Here is a 17,926-nt window from a genome sequence, read left to right on the forward strand (position 1 = left end):
TTTTTAAAGACAGTGTCTCGTTCTGTGACCCAGTCTCAAGTGCGGTGGCACAAACATAGCTCACAGCAGCCTCGACCTCCCAGACTCAAGGAATCCTCCTGCCTCAGTCTCCCCAATAGCTAGGACTACAGGCGCAGGCCACCAAACCCAAGTAATTTTTTAATTTTCTGTAGATATGGCGTCTTCTTGTGTTGCCCAGGCTGGTCTTGAACTCCTGAGCTCAAGCAATCCTCCCGCCTCAGCCTCCCAAAGTGCTGGGATTATAGGTGTGAGCCACCGCACCTGGCCTATCTTTACATTTAGCACAAAGCCTTGCCTTCAGAACAATGGGCCATCAACAAAGGTGCTGGATGAACTTACGTAAATTGATTCTCACAATATTCACTGAACATGGTGACAATAATATCAAGAACTATTTTTGCCTGCAAAGAAAAGAAAAACAAATATAGTAATCTATAAATATATTCTCTTCACTCAGATGGAAATGAATTAATATTCAATATAATTGTGTCCTCAAACCTTTACATAGACATTTTAAGAAAGGAAGTGGAATAAAAACATGAGTAGGCCTAGCCTTATCTTCAGGTGTTCTGCATTTACGCAGTTCTCTGACAGTTATAATCCATGACTGAGACAAATCGTTTCGTTCCCCCACCCCCAACCTCAGGTTCACTGGGCTTCAACAGAGACAAATGGTTAATTACTGGAATAAATCTTAACAATCTCCTAAGTCTCTGAAGCCAGACTGCTTGAATCCTGGCTCAAGCACTTACTAACAGTATGACACTAGGCAAGCCACTTCTCTTACCTGTTAAGGAGATAATGAAAATTCCTATCTTGTCTGGTTCTTACAAAGATTAAATACATTGGCATGTAGTAAAGAACATATAGATTTGTTAAATAATTTTTCTATTTCAAAAAAAATTCTTAGAAAAAAAATACCGTGACCTTATTGGAATATATGCTTTACTCTTATATATGTATTTCACTCCTATATATACAGGCTTCAGGAAAGACATTCAAGGTCTGTAAATGCACGAATTAAATTTTTTTAAAAATTAATATTAAAAGCTGTACTACCCTGACAATATTTCTGAAGGCAAGGAGTACCTAAAAGTTATAAAGGAAATACCTTACAGTGGTCTCTAATCCTATAAGATGTACATGAATACCATTTATTTGCCCTATTTCTATACTCCAGCCTTCTCCTGCCATTTGAGGTTACCTTTTTTAAATTGTTTAACTGCCACCTCATTTAACATATGTAAAGAAGTCATATGTCATAGAAAAAGCTTTCATAGCAACCCATTCCAATAGATGAACTGACTAAAAGTGGGTGAAGAATTATAGTCTAGATAATTTTGTGTGCATAAACCATCTATCAATTTACTAAATAAAGCTTCTTCATCGCCAGTTCTTTTTTTCTTTTTTAAGATTTTACCAAAAAATCAAATTTTTTACCAAATTTACCAAATTACTCTGCATATAAATTAAGTCAACTAGATAAACAATTTATATGGATTTTGCTACAGTACTCATTCCATTTTGTGTTTTATAGTTATGTAGATGACTAACTCTCCCCCTAGGAGTTCTTTGAAGTGAAGAAACATGTAACTCATTATTAAATTCTTGGCACTGGAAAGACATTCGGTGCTCACTAAATATTTGTCGAATTAATGAAAGCACCATAACCAAAGTGTAAAATATCTCTATCTTTTTAATTGTCTAAATTTCTAAAATATGTTCCCACCTACAAAATGCACATATTTGAAATTTTAGCCATTTAGTCTTGGTCCGGAAATAAAATCTATCCCATCTGATCATACAAAAATTGAGTAAAAGTTTTACTTACCTTAGTAAAGTCAGTTCCTGTGCATTCAATAAAAATATTTCTAGTATTTACTGTTATTCTGGAATGATCCCCTGCAATGAACACAAAACAATAACATCAAAATAACTAGTTTCAGAAATAGAAGTGCACTATTAAGCTCAACAAAACAGAAAATACGTTTTAAATGTAAAACATTAAAAACTAACACTTTGGCCAGGGGTGGTGGCTCACACCTGTAATCCCAGCACTTTGGGAGGCTGAAGTGGGCGGATCACCTGAGGTCAGGAGTTCAAGACCAGCCTAACCAACATGGAGAAACCCCTTCTCTACTAAAAATACAAAATTAGCCAGGCGTGGTGGCGCATGCCTGTAATCTCAGCTACTTGGGAGGCTGAGGCAGGAGAATCGCTTGAACCCGGGAGGTGGAGGTTGCGGTGAGCCGAGATGGTGCAATGGCACGACATGGTGCAATGGCACGAGAGTGTGCCATTGCACTACAGCCTGGGCAACAAAAGCAAATCTCTGTCTCAAAAAAAAAAAAAAAAAAAAACCTAACATCTTAAGAGCAAAGGGATAAACAACTTATATTTAAAGCTCCTACTGCAAGTTGAAGAATAAAAATAAAATAATTAACAGGCCTTTACTGAATGCATACAATGTGTCAGGTGCTATGCCAAGCACTTAACATAGGTTGTCTCCTTTAATCTTTACCACAATCCCATGATGTAATTGCTGGCAAGAAACTAAGTTCAGAGAGATTAAACTATTTGACCATGATCACGAGCAGCAAGGCTAGGATTTGGGTCTAGATCTGGTTAACTCTGGGGCCCATGTTCTTAACCACTGTAACTACTAGGGTCCAAGATCTTGAGAAGAAGCTTCTCCTTCTCATAGCAAATCAGCTAAGCCTCCTTCTTACCTCCGGAAAGACAAACATCTATGTCTCAGACATCATTAAGTTTTGTAAATACATTCAAACTGCCTCATAAAAATAGCCTTCAGAAAGGAATTAAGAGGGCAAAATTTAAATTAAAAGTTTTTGTTTAACTATATAACTAGGCAAGGCCAGGCACGGCAGCTCACATCTATAATCCCAGGGCTTTGGGAGGCCAAGGTGGGAGAATCGCTTGAGCCCGGAGTTTAAGGTTGCAGTGAGCCATGGCTGCACCACTGTACTCCAGCCTGGGTGACAGAGCAAGAGCCTGTCTCAAAAACAAAAAAAAAAAACAAAAGAAAAAAAACCACAGACATGACAGAGTTTGACTTTGAGTTTAACCAAACTATCAAAGGTTATTTATCAACAACCTTTGAAGAAATATAAAAGAACCCAAAACCTAGCATCAGGAAATATTTATAAATGTATGAACATAAGTTACATAAGAATCACCAATAAAATGTTGTTGAATAAATGAATGAAAAGAATGATTAGAATCTACAAAAGACCTGAGATACTCAGATTATGAGTTATTTGAATTTGATTCAGCCAAGTCTATTGAGAATTCTACAGAAATGCTGAAGATTAAAAGGAAACAGCAAAGATCTGTGATGCTTATAAAATAACTCACCATTGATGATGGGAGGCATTGAAAGGACGACACCATTGCTATCATAGATAACTGGATACAGGGGTTTGTTTTCAATGATATGTAAATAATGTTTCAGGTGATTGTCAGTCTGAAAACAAATTAAGTCAAATAAAATTAGTTTTTTTTTTAAATTTCCATCACTATGGTTCACACACTGACCTAATATTAAAAAAGAAGAGAACGCCAGGTGTGGTGGCTCATGCCTGTAATCCCAGCACTTTGGTAGGCCAAGGCCGGTGGATCACCTGAGGTTGGGAGTTCGAGACCAGCCTGACCAACATGGAGAAACCCCATCTCTACTAAAAATACAAAATTAGCCAGGCGTGGTGGCACATGCCTGTAATCCCAGCTACTCAGGAGGCTGAGGCAGGAGGATCACTTGAACCCGGGAGGCGGAGGTTGCGGTGAGCTGAGATTGCACCATTGCACTCCAGCCTGGGCAACAAGAGTGAAACTCTGTCGCAAAAAAAAAAAAAAAAAAAGGAGGGGAAAAGTCAGAAAAACATTAAAACAGACCCAAATTAAAGAAAGCTCTAAATTTATAAGATTTTCTAATATAAATTAATATTCCAATATTCAATGAACACAATTGAGTCATTTCTCAAGAGTGAAAACAGATTTGCACTGGTATGCCTGAATCATTTCAAAGGAAACATAAACCATGACAAAACTATTTAGATAAATACGAAGAAGTCACTTGCAAATCAGGGCAAGGATGACCCTGCTTTTTCTAAATGACACCTATTTTTTCCTACTTGTTAAATACAATCCAAAGTGACTACTGAATTCATTTTCACTGCTGGACTTTTAAATAATGGGAGATAGACAGCTTGTAACAGTATTTCCCACAAAAAACACTAGCTAAGTTTTACTGTTCTTTATACTTGCATGAGTTTCAATTGAAGATTACAATGTGGTATGGTCTACTTCAGTGGTTCTCAATCCTAGCAGTACACTGAAATCATATCAGAGGTTAAAAATTTAATAATAAATAAAATAAAACTATGTTCAAGTCCCACTCTAGATCAGATGAATCATTGTCTCTAGGTTGGAGCCCAGACACTGCTATTTTTTAAAAGTATTGATTACACTTCCCTAGTTGCAAGGCTTGAGTTTGATGGAATTTCATGATTTTTGCAAAGCTGCTGCATAATCAAAAAGAGTATTTACCTTGTATATGTTCATCAGTTCACAGGCTGTATACTCCTTGGTCTTATTTAGAGGCTTGAATTTGATATCTGAAGGACGCTTTGCAGTATAAGTAAATGGGCCTGACAAAGTGTCCAAATCATGGGTACCAATGGCAACCAGTGCTCTTTTCCTAATTGTTGAGAGGTTGAGGGAGAATGAGGGAGGAAAGGAAAGGAGGAGAATGAGACAGATTTGAATATTCTAAAGCCAAAATTCTAAAGATAACATAAATATAGACTACATATTTTTTAAAATTATTTCAGATACTTCCCTGAAACAGCATATTGCTACTACATAGCATCATTAGTGGCATATAATGAACAAATTCTCACAACCATTAAGAGTACTGAGAAATCACAAAACTACCTGAAATACATGATTTCAGGAGCTGAAGAAAATTCCTTGCCATTATGTTTTCCCAAATATTGTTTCTAGGATATCTTCAAAGTTAGCATTTCCTTTACCTCTTTTAACCTATTTCTTCTTGATATACTCAAGTAAACATGTTTTAATAAATTAGAATGAACTACCGAATTGTGGGCTTTTTGGCTTTTCTATGTTTTCCTAAATTTTATCACATAGCTGCATTACTTTAGTCATGGAAAAAATTTAATTTTAATTTTAATTTTAACAGCTCTGAATTACAGTTCAAGTTTACTTTAATGTATAAGGAAAGTTCAAAAGGTATTCATTTCACTTGTTCTACTGTTTATCCACAAAGGATTTAAGGTAATTTTAGGAAATTACAGCAAGCTACAAAATAGGAGAGAAAGAAATAGAAGTAGGGATGTAAAACCGAGCCAGGAAACGTTAATTCTGAATTAGAATCTAAAGGCCTAAGTCTTACCAGGAAAGGACACAAGTTTGGCTTTCTAACAGTCAATTTGAAAAGAGGAACTTGGTCAAAATTTGTGTTCTTAACATTCTTTAGTTTAAAATGTATGTGCACTAAATTAGTTTAAAATGCTTAATATTAAATTTTGGTCAACTTCTGGGACTGCAGGACTGGTGAACTACAACTTTAATAAATAGGGTTAAAAGGAATTGCTAACAGGCAATAAGGGAGTGTTACTTTACTCAATTAGTCATATGCTTACAGAAGATAATAAACCCAGAACTATCATAGGATAAAATATACACGGTTCGATAAATGTAGGTAAATTAATAATTGACAAATGCACAGGTAAGAAAGTCTGTCTTCTTAGATATTAATATTGGTCCCTTAATCCTAAAACAGTACCTCAAAACATCGCCAAAATTTCAACTTCAAATCAGCAACAAAAAAACATAACTCCAGATGAATCAAAGACCTAAGCATTTTGAAAAGCAAAAGACAAACATACAGGCACACACATACAAAAGACACCATAAAAATTATTCAAAGAAAATATAGAGGCCAGGTGAGGTGGCTCACGCCTGAAATCTCAACACTTTAGGAGGCCAAGGCAGGAAGACTGCTTGAGCCCAAGAGTTCAAGACCAGCCTGGGCAACATGGTGACACCCCATCTCCACAAAAAATGTAAAAATTAGCTGGCTGTGGTGCCACACACTTGTGGTCTCAGCTACTTGGGAGGCTGAGGTAGGAGGATCACTTGAGCCAGGAAGGTCAAGGCTATAGTGAGCTGTGACTGCACCACTGTAGTCCAGCCTGGGCAACAGGGTGAGACTCTGGCTCAAAAAAAACAAAAAAGATAAGAAAATATAGAAGAATATGCTTAGGCCGGGCGCGGTGGCTCACGCCTGTAATCCCAGCACTTTGGGAGGCCGAGGCAGGCGGATCACAAGGTCAGCAGATCAAGACCATCCTGGCTAACATGGTGAAACCCCGTCTCTACTAAAAATACAAAAAATTAGCCGGATGTGGTTGGCGGGCGCCTGTAGTCCCAGCTACTCGGGAGGCTGAGGCATGAGAATGGCATGAACCCAGGAGGCAGAGCTTGGTGCACTCCAGCTTGGGCGAGAGTGCAAGACTCCGCCTCAAAAACAAAAAAAAAGAATATGCTTAAAACTGTAGAGTCAACTTCCAGGACACCACTTCTTAAGTAGGTCATAAAATCTAGAAGTCATACAGGAAGACTGATAACTATATCCAAATTAAAAACCTTACATGTCCAAAAGAAACTAAAAGTCAAAAAACACAAAGAAAGGTTTACAACATATATAGAGTAAAAAGATTAACATTCCAAATACAGTAAGATATGAAGAAACTAAAAATATTCAGAAATCAAGATTTTATCTAACATAATGGTAAAAATTTCAAAGTCTTGCTATAAAAGAGCAGCAACTGAAAGCTGAAAGAACTGAGCAGAAAACTGAACCACTGCTGAGTCTGAATCTAGCTAAGTATTCAGGTCTTTGCCTGAAAGAACAAAAACCACTCTTCAGAGAAACATAGCAAAGTCAAGACTCTTCCCTAACATGATATTCTATATGCATCAAAAGGCAATGGACATGAGAAGAAATATGGAAGACATGACTCTTACTCCAGACAAAACCAGTCCATAGAAACCAACGCTAAGATGCCCCAGATTCTGATACTGCCACATAGATTTTAAAGCTGCTACTAAAAAATGTTAAAGAATTATGGAAGAACATACACATAATAAATAGACGAGGAAATACCTGCAGAAAAGAAGGAACTATTTTTTTTTAAAGGCAGTGGATTGCAGAGATGAAAAGTTAAATAACTGAAGTAAAAGACTCACTAGGCACTTCAAGCCAAGACAGAATAACACACTAGATTTACTCTTGCCTGAAACAACCAAAGAGCAAAATATATGGAGCAATAGTTTTTATGGCACCTAACAGCAGGCAATGAAGGGCAGCAATCCCTGAGACACAGGAAACAAGTGAGGTGAGCCCTGACTATAGGGCAGGAAAGGGGGCCCAGTGGAGCCCAGGAGACTCCCTGAGAGCAAGAGACATAACTGAGAGTTTGGGGAGGCCAAAATGGGCAGAGTCCCAGAGAAAACCAGAGAGCTACACAGAGAGAGAACTCTGAAGATATGCAGAGGGTCCCGCTGGAATACTGGTGAGCTCAGTATTGATCAGAACATGCAGCTGAGAAAACTACCCAAGGCCAGGAAAGAATTACTCAAGGGAATTAGAGGAAACAGTGCTCCATGCTCACACAGACTAAAACTTCACTGCCCATGTAGCAATGGATATAGTAGGCAAAGGGTCTTGCCTCAGCAGTAGGGACTAATTAGCCTAAAAAAGAGGCTTAATCAATAAAAATAGAGGAAAAAATAAGAGAAGAATCAATGAAACCAAAAGTTCATTCTTTGAAAGATCAATAAAATGAGTGGTTCATGCCTGTAACCCCAGCACTTTAGGAGGCTGAAACAGGAGGATCACTTAAAGCCTATAAGGCCAGCCTGGACAACTAAGCAAGACCCCTGTCTCTACAAAAAAATTAAAAAATTAGCCAGGTGTGGTGGCTCATGCTTGTAGTCCCAGCTACTTAGGAGGCTGAGGCAGGAGGATCACTTGAGCACAGAAGTTCTGAAGTTACAATGAGATGATCATGCCACTGGACTCCAGCCTGGACAACAGAGAAAAACCCTGTCTCAAAACAAACAAACAAGCAAAAAGATCAATAAAACTGATAAACCTCTAGCCACACTGATCAAAGGAAAAAAAAGGGAGAAGACAGAGGAATGAAAGAGGTGACATCACTACAGATACCACAGATATTAAAAGGATAATAAAGAAACATTATGAACAACTTTGTCAATAAATTTAATAACTTAGACAATATTGATATATTCCTTGAAATACATAAACTTCCAAAGCTCATTAAAGAGGTTAATTAGGATTTACTGACAGAAAAGAACTCTGGCACACCAAAGTAGTAGGATGTGTTCAATTCTTCCCCTTAGAAAAAGCTCATGATTTCCAGAAATACCAAATAAAACAGAGCTTAAAGTTAAATTAAGTAAGAAAATGTCTGTTTAGATTAAAATAGCTTCTTAAAATAAACAGATAATAGAGCCAGAGCAGATAGTGTGGGTCAACCACTTAAGTTATACCTATACTTGTCGGAAATCTTGTATTTTGTTCTTAATTTTGAAATTATATTTAAATTGTTATTGTTTTGCTTAATAATGACACATTGGCAAGCTGACATAGAAACTCTTTTATATACAAGGACTGGGAATAATCGTTATTTGGAATCTGAAAAAAAATGTTGCTAGTACCACATGCACAAAGATGTTTTTCACCATAGCAGAAAATGTCTACGGTTCTCCCTCCATCCTGTCCCTAGCCCATCCCATACATGTAAACCCCTCCTAGGCTCTACAGTTCACTAAACTACAATTATTAGCAAATAGCTGCAGCAGATCTCACACAAAAAGATAAATAAATAAAAATTCTTTTTCTATTTTTATTTGAGACATATATAACTATCAATCATACCTTTGGATCAACATGCAGTAACTTATGCTGATCCACTTCAGAACCAACACAAATAAGCTTAATATGTTAGCTAAAGTCTGAGGTTTCTCATCATCAGTAAGTATACAGTTTCCATTAGGATTTTGAAATACTTAACTTTGTTCAAGGATTCCCATTGTTACCTTCACTGACCTTTAAGAGTTCAGAAATCATACACGTGTGAAGATTATTGCCCTAAAGGGAGCTGTGCAGGAAATTATGCATAGTAATGTAAAGACTGAATAAGTAAAATTTAGTCATTTAAACTCAACTTCTGTCAATTTATAATTACTCTCACTCAAAAAGTGAGAATAAGCCAAAATGTTATTTCCATTTTAAAAATGATATATCATACTTCATTACCATGGTGTATACTTAGTAGTATAATCCACGACTGATCTGAACCAAAACAACAACAACAAAAAGCAGGCAAGTCTCTAGGACTAGATAATTCTTCTCTATACAGTATTCAAAATATACCTCCTGTTTCTCCATGCATATGGCATTTACAAGCAGTAAAAGGTATCTGGTAAAGCAAAGTGAAAGTCTCATATTCTGTCACATACTATTAATGTAGAAATGCTTTGTAAAAAATCTGCGGAGGAAGAAAGGAAGGAGAGAGAGACAGAAAGAGGGCAGACGTGGCAAGAGAGAAGAGGGAGAGGGATCAGGATGGAAAGGAGATAGGAAGACAGAGGGAAAGGGGAAGCCAAGGAAGAAAGAAAATGCAACCACAAACCTGCAAATATTCTGATGTAATTTTTCCTGAAGTTCAATGAAGCTGTCATATCGATCTTTAGTAAACTTTATATTACGGAGAACTGCTGCTACCGCAAAAGGACGTATCTTAGCTGTCTGAAATTCATAATATCATTAGAGATAGCAAACAGTAAGGCTTTTCTTTGTAATATCTTGTAATAGGAAGGCAGCTGCACTCTTGCCACTGGCATACCTTTTCATTCAAACAAGTATATATTAATTTATTCAGTCAACAAGTAATAAAGTGGTAAACAAGAGACAGTCACTACCTTCACAGAACTTATATTTCAGTAAGATTTCTGAACATCTATTAAATAATTGAGAAAAAGTTTGCTCATAATTCATATATTTACCAAACAACCCCCCGAAAAGTTTAAAATCTTTTAAAATTTCATTCATGTTCCACAATTTTAAACAATTATATCTCAAATATGTTTTAAACATGCATTGGATATTATTATCCAAAATTATTTATGGAAAGCAAAGGCTTTGTTCTTTTTCATTCCTAGGTTAAAAAAAAATGTTTTTTTTAAGGGCTAGGGGCTAAGTATGTACTCATTTTAGCAAATGATCAAAGAAAATCACATTTTTTAGAAGGGTAAGCTTTGGACCAGGCACAGAGGCTCACAGCTGTAATCCCAGCAGTTTAGGAGGCTGTAGGCGAAGGATCCTTTGAGCTCAGGAATTTGAGACCAGCCTGGGCAACATGGTGAAACCCCATTTCTAAAAAATACAAAAAATTAGCCGGGGGTGGTGGTGTGTGCCTGTACTCCCAAATACTCAAGAGGCTGCAGGGAAAGGATACTTTGAGCTCAGGAATTTGAGACCAGCCTGGGTAACATAGTGAAACCCCATTTCTAAAAAATACAAAAAATTAGCCGGGTGTGGTGGCGTGTGCCTGTACTCCCAAATACTCAGGAGGCTGAGGTGGGAGGATCACTTGAGCCTGGGAAGCAGAGGTTGCAGTGAGCCAAGACTGCACCACTGCACTCCCGCGTGGGCAAAAGAGCCAGACCCTGTCTCAAAAAAAAAGAGTAAGCTTTGTTTCTTTTTCCTCCCCACTTTATACAGACATGTACAAAAGAAAATTTTTAAAAGAAAAATAAGAATTTATCCTTATTACCTCTTCTGTGATAATCAATTTCTGGATTTTTCCATCAGGCATTACCCGTTTATACACTGGAGCCTTTATCCTAAAATAATATTTAAATGAATTTACTCATAATTAATCAATACATTATATAAAATAGTTACATTCTATGCTGTATATAGGAAGTATACAAAATGAATTAGAGCAATGTGTTGAGTTATATCAAGTCAAATTTTGGCTGAACACAGAAAAAAAAAAAAAACTAACAAACTTTTAACATTTAAAGTTGTCCAAAAATGACATAAGATGCTTCATAGTAATGTATTTCCTATCACCAGCATCTCAACAGAGGCTACAAACCGTTAACTGAGCAATTGTTTAAGGAGCATTTCAACATCAGCTGAGGGACTGGATTAGATAACCTTTAAGATATGATAGTTATTCTAACCATGAGATTCTGAGCTTCTAGGAAAAAACAGAGCTTATGGAAAATACAGATTCCCTGGTTCCATCTGGCCCTACCGAATAAAATAAGTCAAGACAAAGATTTGGTAAATGGTGCATTTTGAAGGCATCTCTAGGGAACTCTTATCATAGGGAGAAGTTGGGAACTACTGTTTTAAGGCAGTGCTTCTCAAATTTCAATGTGCTTACAATCAACTGGGGAGTTTGTTAAACCACAGATTCTGATTAATAGGTGTTGGGTGGCGACTAAGACTGCATTTCTAGTAAGTTCTCAGGTGATTCAGATGCTGCTGGTCCATGGACTCACTTTAAGTAGAAAACATTTTAAGTTGCTTTCCTAATTCTGTCTGATCATAAAAATCACAAGGTGACTGGTAAAAATACAGATTCTCATTGAGCAGGTTTGGGAAACGAACTCTTAGGAGTTATCCTTGATCCTAAAATAAAAGCATCTGATTGTCCTGCAGGAAACCAACTGGGTCAACTCTAAAATTTTAACCATCCTTAACCTAATCCCTAATTATCGTCATTTCACCAATACCCATCACTCACCTAAACCCTCACAATTTCAGAATCTAGCCCATCAGTTAGAACTCTTATTCTTTTGCAGCTGACCAGATAACGTAGAAGTAATCAAAAACAAAAACAATTAATTTTTAATAGCTGTTTATTTTTTTCACTCTATATATTCGTTACCCTCTATCTTTCTTTTTTTTTTTTTTGAAACAGAGTCTCCCTCTGCTGCCCAGGCTGGAGTGCAGTGGTGCTAATCTCGACTCACTGCAACCTCCACCTCCCGGGTTCAAACGATTCTGTGCCTCAGCCTCCTGAGTAGCTGGGATTACAGATGCACGCCACTATGCCTGGCTAATTTTCGTATTTTCCGTAGAGACGGGGTTTCACCATGTTGGCCAGGCTGGTCTTGAACTCCTGACCTCAAGTGATCCACCAGCCTTGGCCTCCCGAAGTGCTGGGATTACGGGCATGAGCCACCATGTCCAGCCTCTCTATCTTTATTAAATGAAAAGCTGGATGGGGTCTTATAAATCTTCTTCATTATAGATTAGGAAATTGAAACTAGAGAGGCCAACTAACTTGCTCAAGATCACAGAGCCGTCATAAGATCTTTGGTTTTCCAGTTAGGAGGCTTCACTCCTGAGCTTCCTTAGAACTCATAAGGGTATTGCTAGCTCTCCATTTCCTCTCAACTTTTAACACATCCAGTGAACTACTTATTCCAATTAGATCACGGAGGGACATCACACGCACCTGCTAAATAATTTTTTAAGACGCCATAAAAGCATTAACCACCAATTTTAAAATATGCTCTCAAAGATGAATGGCTATGACTCAAATTTTCATGGAAATTTTCAAATGGCTACAATCTACATGAATCTAATTCCTTAAATCAACCCTCTATTGAGAGTTAAAGCTGTATTCCTCTACAAGCTTTTTCCTAGAAATTTAAACATGGCTGCTGATAATGACAAGGAAAGAAAAGAAAACCCAACTTAGCAAAGTCTTTAAGGAACATATTTCCTTACCTTTCTTTGAAGACCTGAAGTCCTCGAACCAATCCTTCCAGACACAGGAGATCATATCTATTGGCAGGGACATCAATTTTGTAAAGAACAACATCAGAGGCTCCTGCTGCCTTTACATTACCTTGTTCTTTACTTATTATTTCCTTCTCAGATGTCTAAAACAAGCCAAAAAGTAATGATAAAATTAAATAATTTAAACTCTCTTTAAAAAGTAAAAGTTGTCAGCCCTATAAGGCAGTAACTACATTATACATATTTTCTACAACAAGAACATGGGATTATTATATCCACAACAAAAACAACATGAAAATATTAAGTGTTATAATCATAGCAGACAGAAAAATACTTCAGCTTTAACTGAGTTCAGATATCCGGCAACCTCAATCACCCCAGAAATGCACAAATCCATCTAAACAAGGGTCAGCAAGCAATACCCCCCTGGCCAAATCATACCTGATACTTGTTTTTGTAAATACAGATTTATTGGAACACAGACAGACACATTCATTTACATATTATCTACTGCTACTTACACATTGCAATAGCTGAGTTGTAACAGAGACTACAGAGCCTAAAAAGCCTAAAATATTTACTATCTGGCCCTTTACAGAAAAAGTTTTCCCATCTCAAGCTAAAAGAAAATTAAAACATCACCAAGAACATAAAGTAACAACAACAAAAGTGTCAAAGGGGTAAAAGAAAGATGATTCACTAAATAAAAGAAACACAACTTATTATAGGATGACTCTAAAACCTAAATCCTGTGGGCACCCAAGGCCGCATGAGAATGAGAGGGGTAGTGTAAAAAAAAAAACAGTCAGAGACCATTAGACACCGGTAAAAATTAGAAGGGATAATAGGTGCAATGGGAAGCAAACTAGTGATAGCAAAGGGATAGTGCAGCAGAATGAAGGCAACCAAGAGGGAGATGACAGAAGAAACACCACTAGAATCACGTTTAGTGCAGTGGCAAAGAGTTTAGAATATCTCAAGCACCACACTACAGCAGAGTAACAGATTTTCTTAAACATAACCACTGCAGAGAAGTTACACTCTATTCCTTATGTTTACTACAGCAGGGAACTGTAAATATATTTAAGAAATTTTCACTTGAAATGATTAAAAGTTGTTTTCCAACTGTTAATGTTACCCTTTAATTATGTGGAAAGTCCACTTAACCAGAATTCCTACTATTTCCACCAACAACAACCTGCTAAAATAACTGATGGATTTCTATCGAAATATGTAATTATTTTTGTTTTACATGATGCCCTCCCACTGCCACAATATAAGTAGTTCAAATTTTTGCCCAAATTAAGAATTATATCCACATTTGCACAATATGCAGAGGAATTCACTTCTGGCCACTGAGTATTATGTGCCAACATCCCACCCAAGAAACCACAGGAGTCTATGCAATGCTGGGGCTGTACAAGGTGGTGCTGGCCTCCAAAAAACATCTACCTTGGGCATCTCAAACTTAGGAGGCAAATTTTTAAAATTAGGGAAAATGAAAAATGAAAAACAAGAGAATGAAGAGGAGGAGGAAGGAGTAAAAAGGGGGAAAAGAAAAGAAGGGGAATGGGGAGAGGCAAAAAGAGAAGAGGAAGAATTCGAGTTTAAATAATGTTCAATCAAAGGGGTTAATAAAATTACTGTTTCAATAGTGAAGAAAGCCGAGTCACCTCCCAGGAGATGGCAGATCTCAGGAGGGACCTATATACAGAGAAGATAATATAACCGGAGAAATGAAGGCATCTGCATTCATTTTTCAGCAGCACCCCCTTATCCACAGGGGATATGTTTTAAGCTCCCCAGTGGATGCCTGAAACCTTGGGTAGGACTAAACATTACATATACCATGTTTCTTCCTATACATACATACCTATGAAAATGTTTAATTTATAAATTAGGCACAGTAAGAGATTAACAACTAATAATAAAATAGAACAATTAAAATAATATACTATAATAAGAGTTATGTGAATGTAGTCTCTTTCTGTCTCAGAATTTCTTATTGTACTATACTCACCTATTTCCAACCACAGTTTGCTGCAGGTAACCAAAACTGTGGAAGCAAAAAACTGTGGATAAGGAGGAACTACTGTAAAAAAAAGATCTAATTCCTTTGCAAAAAAAAAAAAAGACACAGAAGCTTACACCTTTCAGTTTCAGCATCTCAACTCATACAATGACCATATGTAAAGACTGAATTTTTCAGTGCTACCTGACAAAAATCTTACAGAAATTAAAAATCACATAAATTTCAGAGTCAAAAAAGAAAACCATAAAGATCATATCATCCAAACTCCTTATTTCACAAACGAAAAGGAAGCCCAGAGAGACTTGTCTGGACTATAGAGTTCAGACAGGCAAAGTAATTGTCCATAGTTACACAGTTAGTAAATGTTAGAACTAGAACTCAAATTATCTAACATCCAGTCCAACACTCTTAGATATCACATAACTTCAAACATAATTCTGAGGTGTAGTAAAATTACGAATAGCAACTTATAAACTACAGAAATCTCAGCCAATTTCTCAAGTATACAAATAGATTAGTACAAAGATGATCTTTCTGTAACATTAGTAAGGCAGCAGGAAAAATAAGGTAAGACAATGTACAATTTTTTAGCCTGAACATTTTTTAACTTTACACCTAAGGTAGTGTTATAAAAGCACTGAATAGGTGAAGATAGAAGGCTTAGGAAAAAAATAATACTAACTACCAGAAAATTATCTTTTAAATTATAGTATGTATTTTTTTTTTTTTTTGAGAAAAAAATTATTGGGCTTTTATTGGCAATTACAAAAGTAATAGGTTTTCTTACATAATACATTTCTTCAGTAATATATTTTTCAAGTATTTTACCATAGAATTTCTAAAGTACTTTGTCATTGACCCCATAATTTATTATAAAGTAGGTCCCATAATCACATTTTTTGGAAGTTGCTGAAATTGAGATAAAAAAATACTGTTTTTTAATGAGAAAAACTGGACAAAATACAGAATGGCCAAAACTAGATTCACTGGCTCAGTTATGTCTACTAGGTGAAAGACAATAAAATGAGTCTTCTAATAGTTCATTCAGAATCTGTTACTGCAGAAATTTTAAGAGGTTTTGAGTCAGTTCCAGTATAAAAATAAGGCCAAAGTGCTCCTGTAAAATCATCATTAAAAGTACAGAGAAGAGAGCTATCATTCAAATTATAAAAGGAAACTTCATTTCACAGTCTAAAAAATGCCAATCTTACTAGGTGTTACTTTTGGCAGCAGAATAATTTCCTTATGGCCCAATACCATATAATTATTCCGACTAGATTACCAAATTCCCCATAATCCATCCTGTACTAAAATTGGTAGACTCTTCCTCCTTCTGGAAGGAGAGTCATTACAGACACCAAGAATCCATTCAGGCTTGTCTTTAACTTCTATTTCCCAGTACTGCCTGCCACAATTTTATCCCTTAGAACCCAGAACAGCTGGGAGCAGATAAAATCTTCTTGGGTTATGAGGTAAGTTTTGTGTTGTATTTCCATATCGCACAGTTTTTCTATCTTCTGAGACTATAAGTTTACGATGTGCTGTTTCAGGATCTAGAATTACATCTACTTGAAATCGCTTGATAATTTTGTTTTGGCCACAATATTGTGGAGGCAGATGGTAACCATATTCTTTTAATTTGAATAAAAAAGGTTTAGGGAATTTTAAATTCTTATATCTGTGATAGATATCCTTAACATTAGCCAGTAATTCCAGCTCTGACGTCACATATATGCTGTCTATCTTCTTTAGTAGATATTTTAATGAGGAGGTATAATCTGAAAATGTTGTTAGGCTTTCATTTAGTTGTGCTAAAATATCCATCTCTTCATCTTGTAATTGCCCAAAAACTGTCTCTTGCTCATTTTGCAGAAATAACCTAAGTTGCTCAAATTTAGACTTGACTTCTTCTGCCGTATGTTTTACCTTTTTCTTCAGTTCCAGTGATTTTCTGGTTTGTATAGTTATGACTTTTTCAATTAGTTCCACTCTCTCCTTCCATGGTGCATTGTATTGCTCCAGTTTTTTCCTGACAGGAGGCAGCCTTCTTTGTGGGCCAAACACAGTGATGCTGGTGATCAGTGGAGAAACTGCACCTTGGACATAAAAGCTCTAGGTCTTTCTGACAGAAGAAAGTCAAAACCTGATTATGCTTCTTACACACATGCTTCTCTTCCTGCCTCTTCCTCTTGCTTCTTAGCTGGAGTTGCTTAGTAATTTCAGTCAAACTACCCAGCTGGGGATTGCTGATAAATTTCCTTTCTGGACAGCACAAGTGGCAAAAGGGGCAGGGGAAACTATCATGTAGATCCTTCCAGGACATAATGATGCAGGAGAGACAGAAGTTATGCCCGCAGCTGATGGTCACTGTGTCTTTCAAGTAGTCCAGACAGATGGGACAGCTAGCCTCTGCTCGGAGGTCAGCCAGGGCTGTCACAAATTCCACTGAGCCTGGAACAAAGATGGTAGGTAAGGTAATTCTTTTATTTTAGCAAGGCCTAGCTCTCTAGAGGTCCAGACCCAGTACGCAGTGGATATCCTCCCCAGACCTTGAAATCTGACCAGCTTTCAGTTTTACTGACTTGGCATGTTGATGGCAGCTTCTAGAAACTTGTTAAGCCCTCAGCTCCTTAGCTTCAGACTTCACAGCCTGCAGCCTATTGCATATTAGAACTTATTAGCTGGGCTGCTGCTCTTCCCATTAAATGAAATAAAGTCAAGTTTTCTTCAAGAAAGCAGCCTTAGGTCCAAGATAAGGACTCCTTCCTGTAATCCCAGCTACTCAGGAGGGTGAGGCAAGAGAATCGCCTGAACCTGAGAGGAGGAGGTTGTGGTGAGCCAAGATCGCGCCATCGCACTCCAGCCTGGGCAACAGAATGAAACTATATAAAGCACATTGGACCAGGTATGGTGGCTCACACCTGTCATCTCAGCACTTTGGGAGGCCAAAGCAGTGGATCACTTGAGGTCAGCAGTTC

The 17,926-nt window shown here is 37.0% G+C and overlaps 1 protein-coding gene and 1 pseudogene across 2 annotated transcripts in view; both read right to left on the reverse strand.

Moving 5' to 3' along the window:
- The window catches only part of FARSB (phenylalanyl-tRNA synthetase subunit beta), an 83,531-nt gene that overhangs the window by 57,093 nt on the left and 8,512 nt on the right, over nt 1-17,926 (reverse strand). Inside the window, exons 3-9 of one of the 2 annotated variants that reach the window (XM_002812914.6) lie at nt 12,905-13,059; nt 10,929-10,998; nt 9,786-9,901; nt 4,588-4,738; nt 3,397-3,505; nt 1,853-1,923; nt 361-422 (exon numbers count right to left, since the gene is read on the reverse strand). In XM_002812914.6, coding sequence (XP_002812960.2) covers nt 361-422; nt 1,853-1,923; nt 3,397-3,505; nt 4,588-4,738; nt 9,786-9,901; nt 10,929-10,998; nt 12,905-13,059 — 734 coding nt within the window. The remainder of the gene's footprint in view (nt 1-360; nt 423-1,852; nt 1,924-3,396; nt 3,506-4,587; nt 4,739-9,785; nt 9,902-10,928; nt 10,999-12,904; nt 13,060-17,926) is intronic. The other variant, XM_063713067.1, reaches the window with a different exon arrangement.
- Nucleotides 15,686-17,537, reverse strand: LOC103890040 (putative tripartite motif-containing protein 61; annotated as a pseudogene).

Source organism: Pongo abelii, chromosome 11 (assembly GCF_028885655.2).
Source record: "Pongo abelii isolate AG06213 chromosome 11, NHGRI_mPonAbe1-v2.0_pri, whole genome shotgun sequence".
Lineage (NCBI taxonomy): Eukaryota > Metazoa > Chordata > Mammalia > Primates > Hominidae > Pongo > Pongo abelii.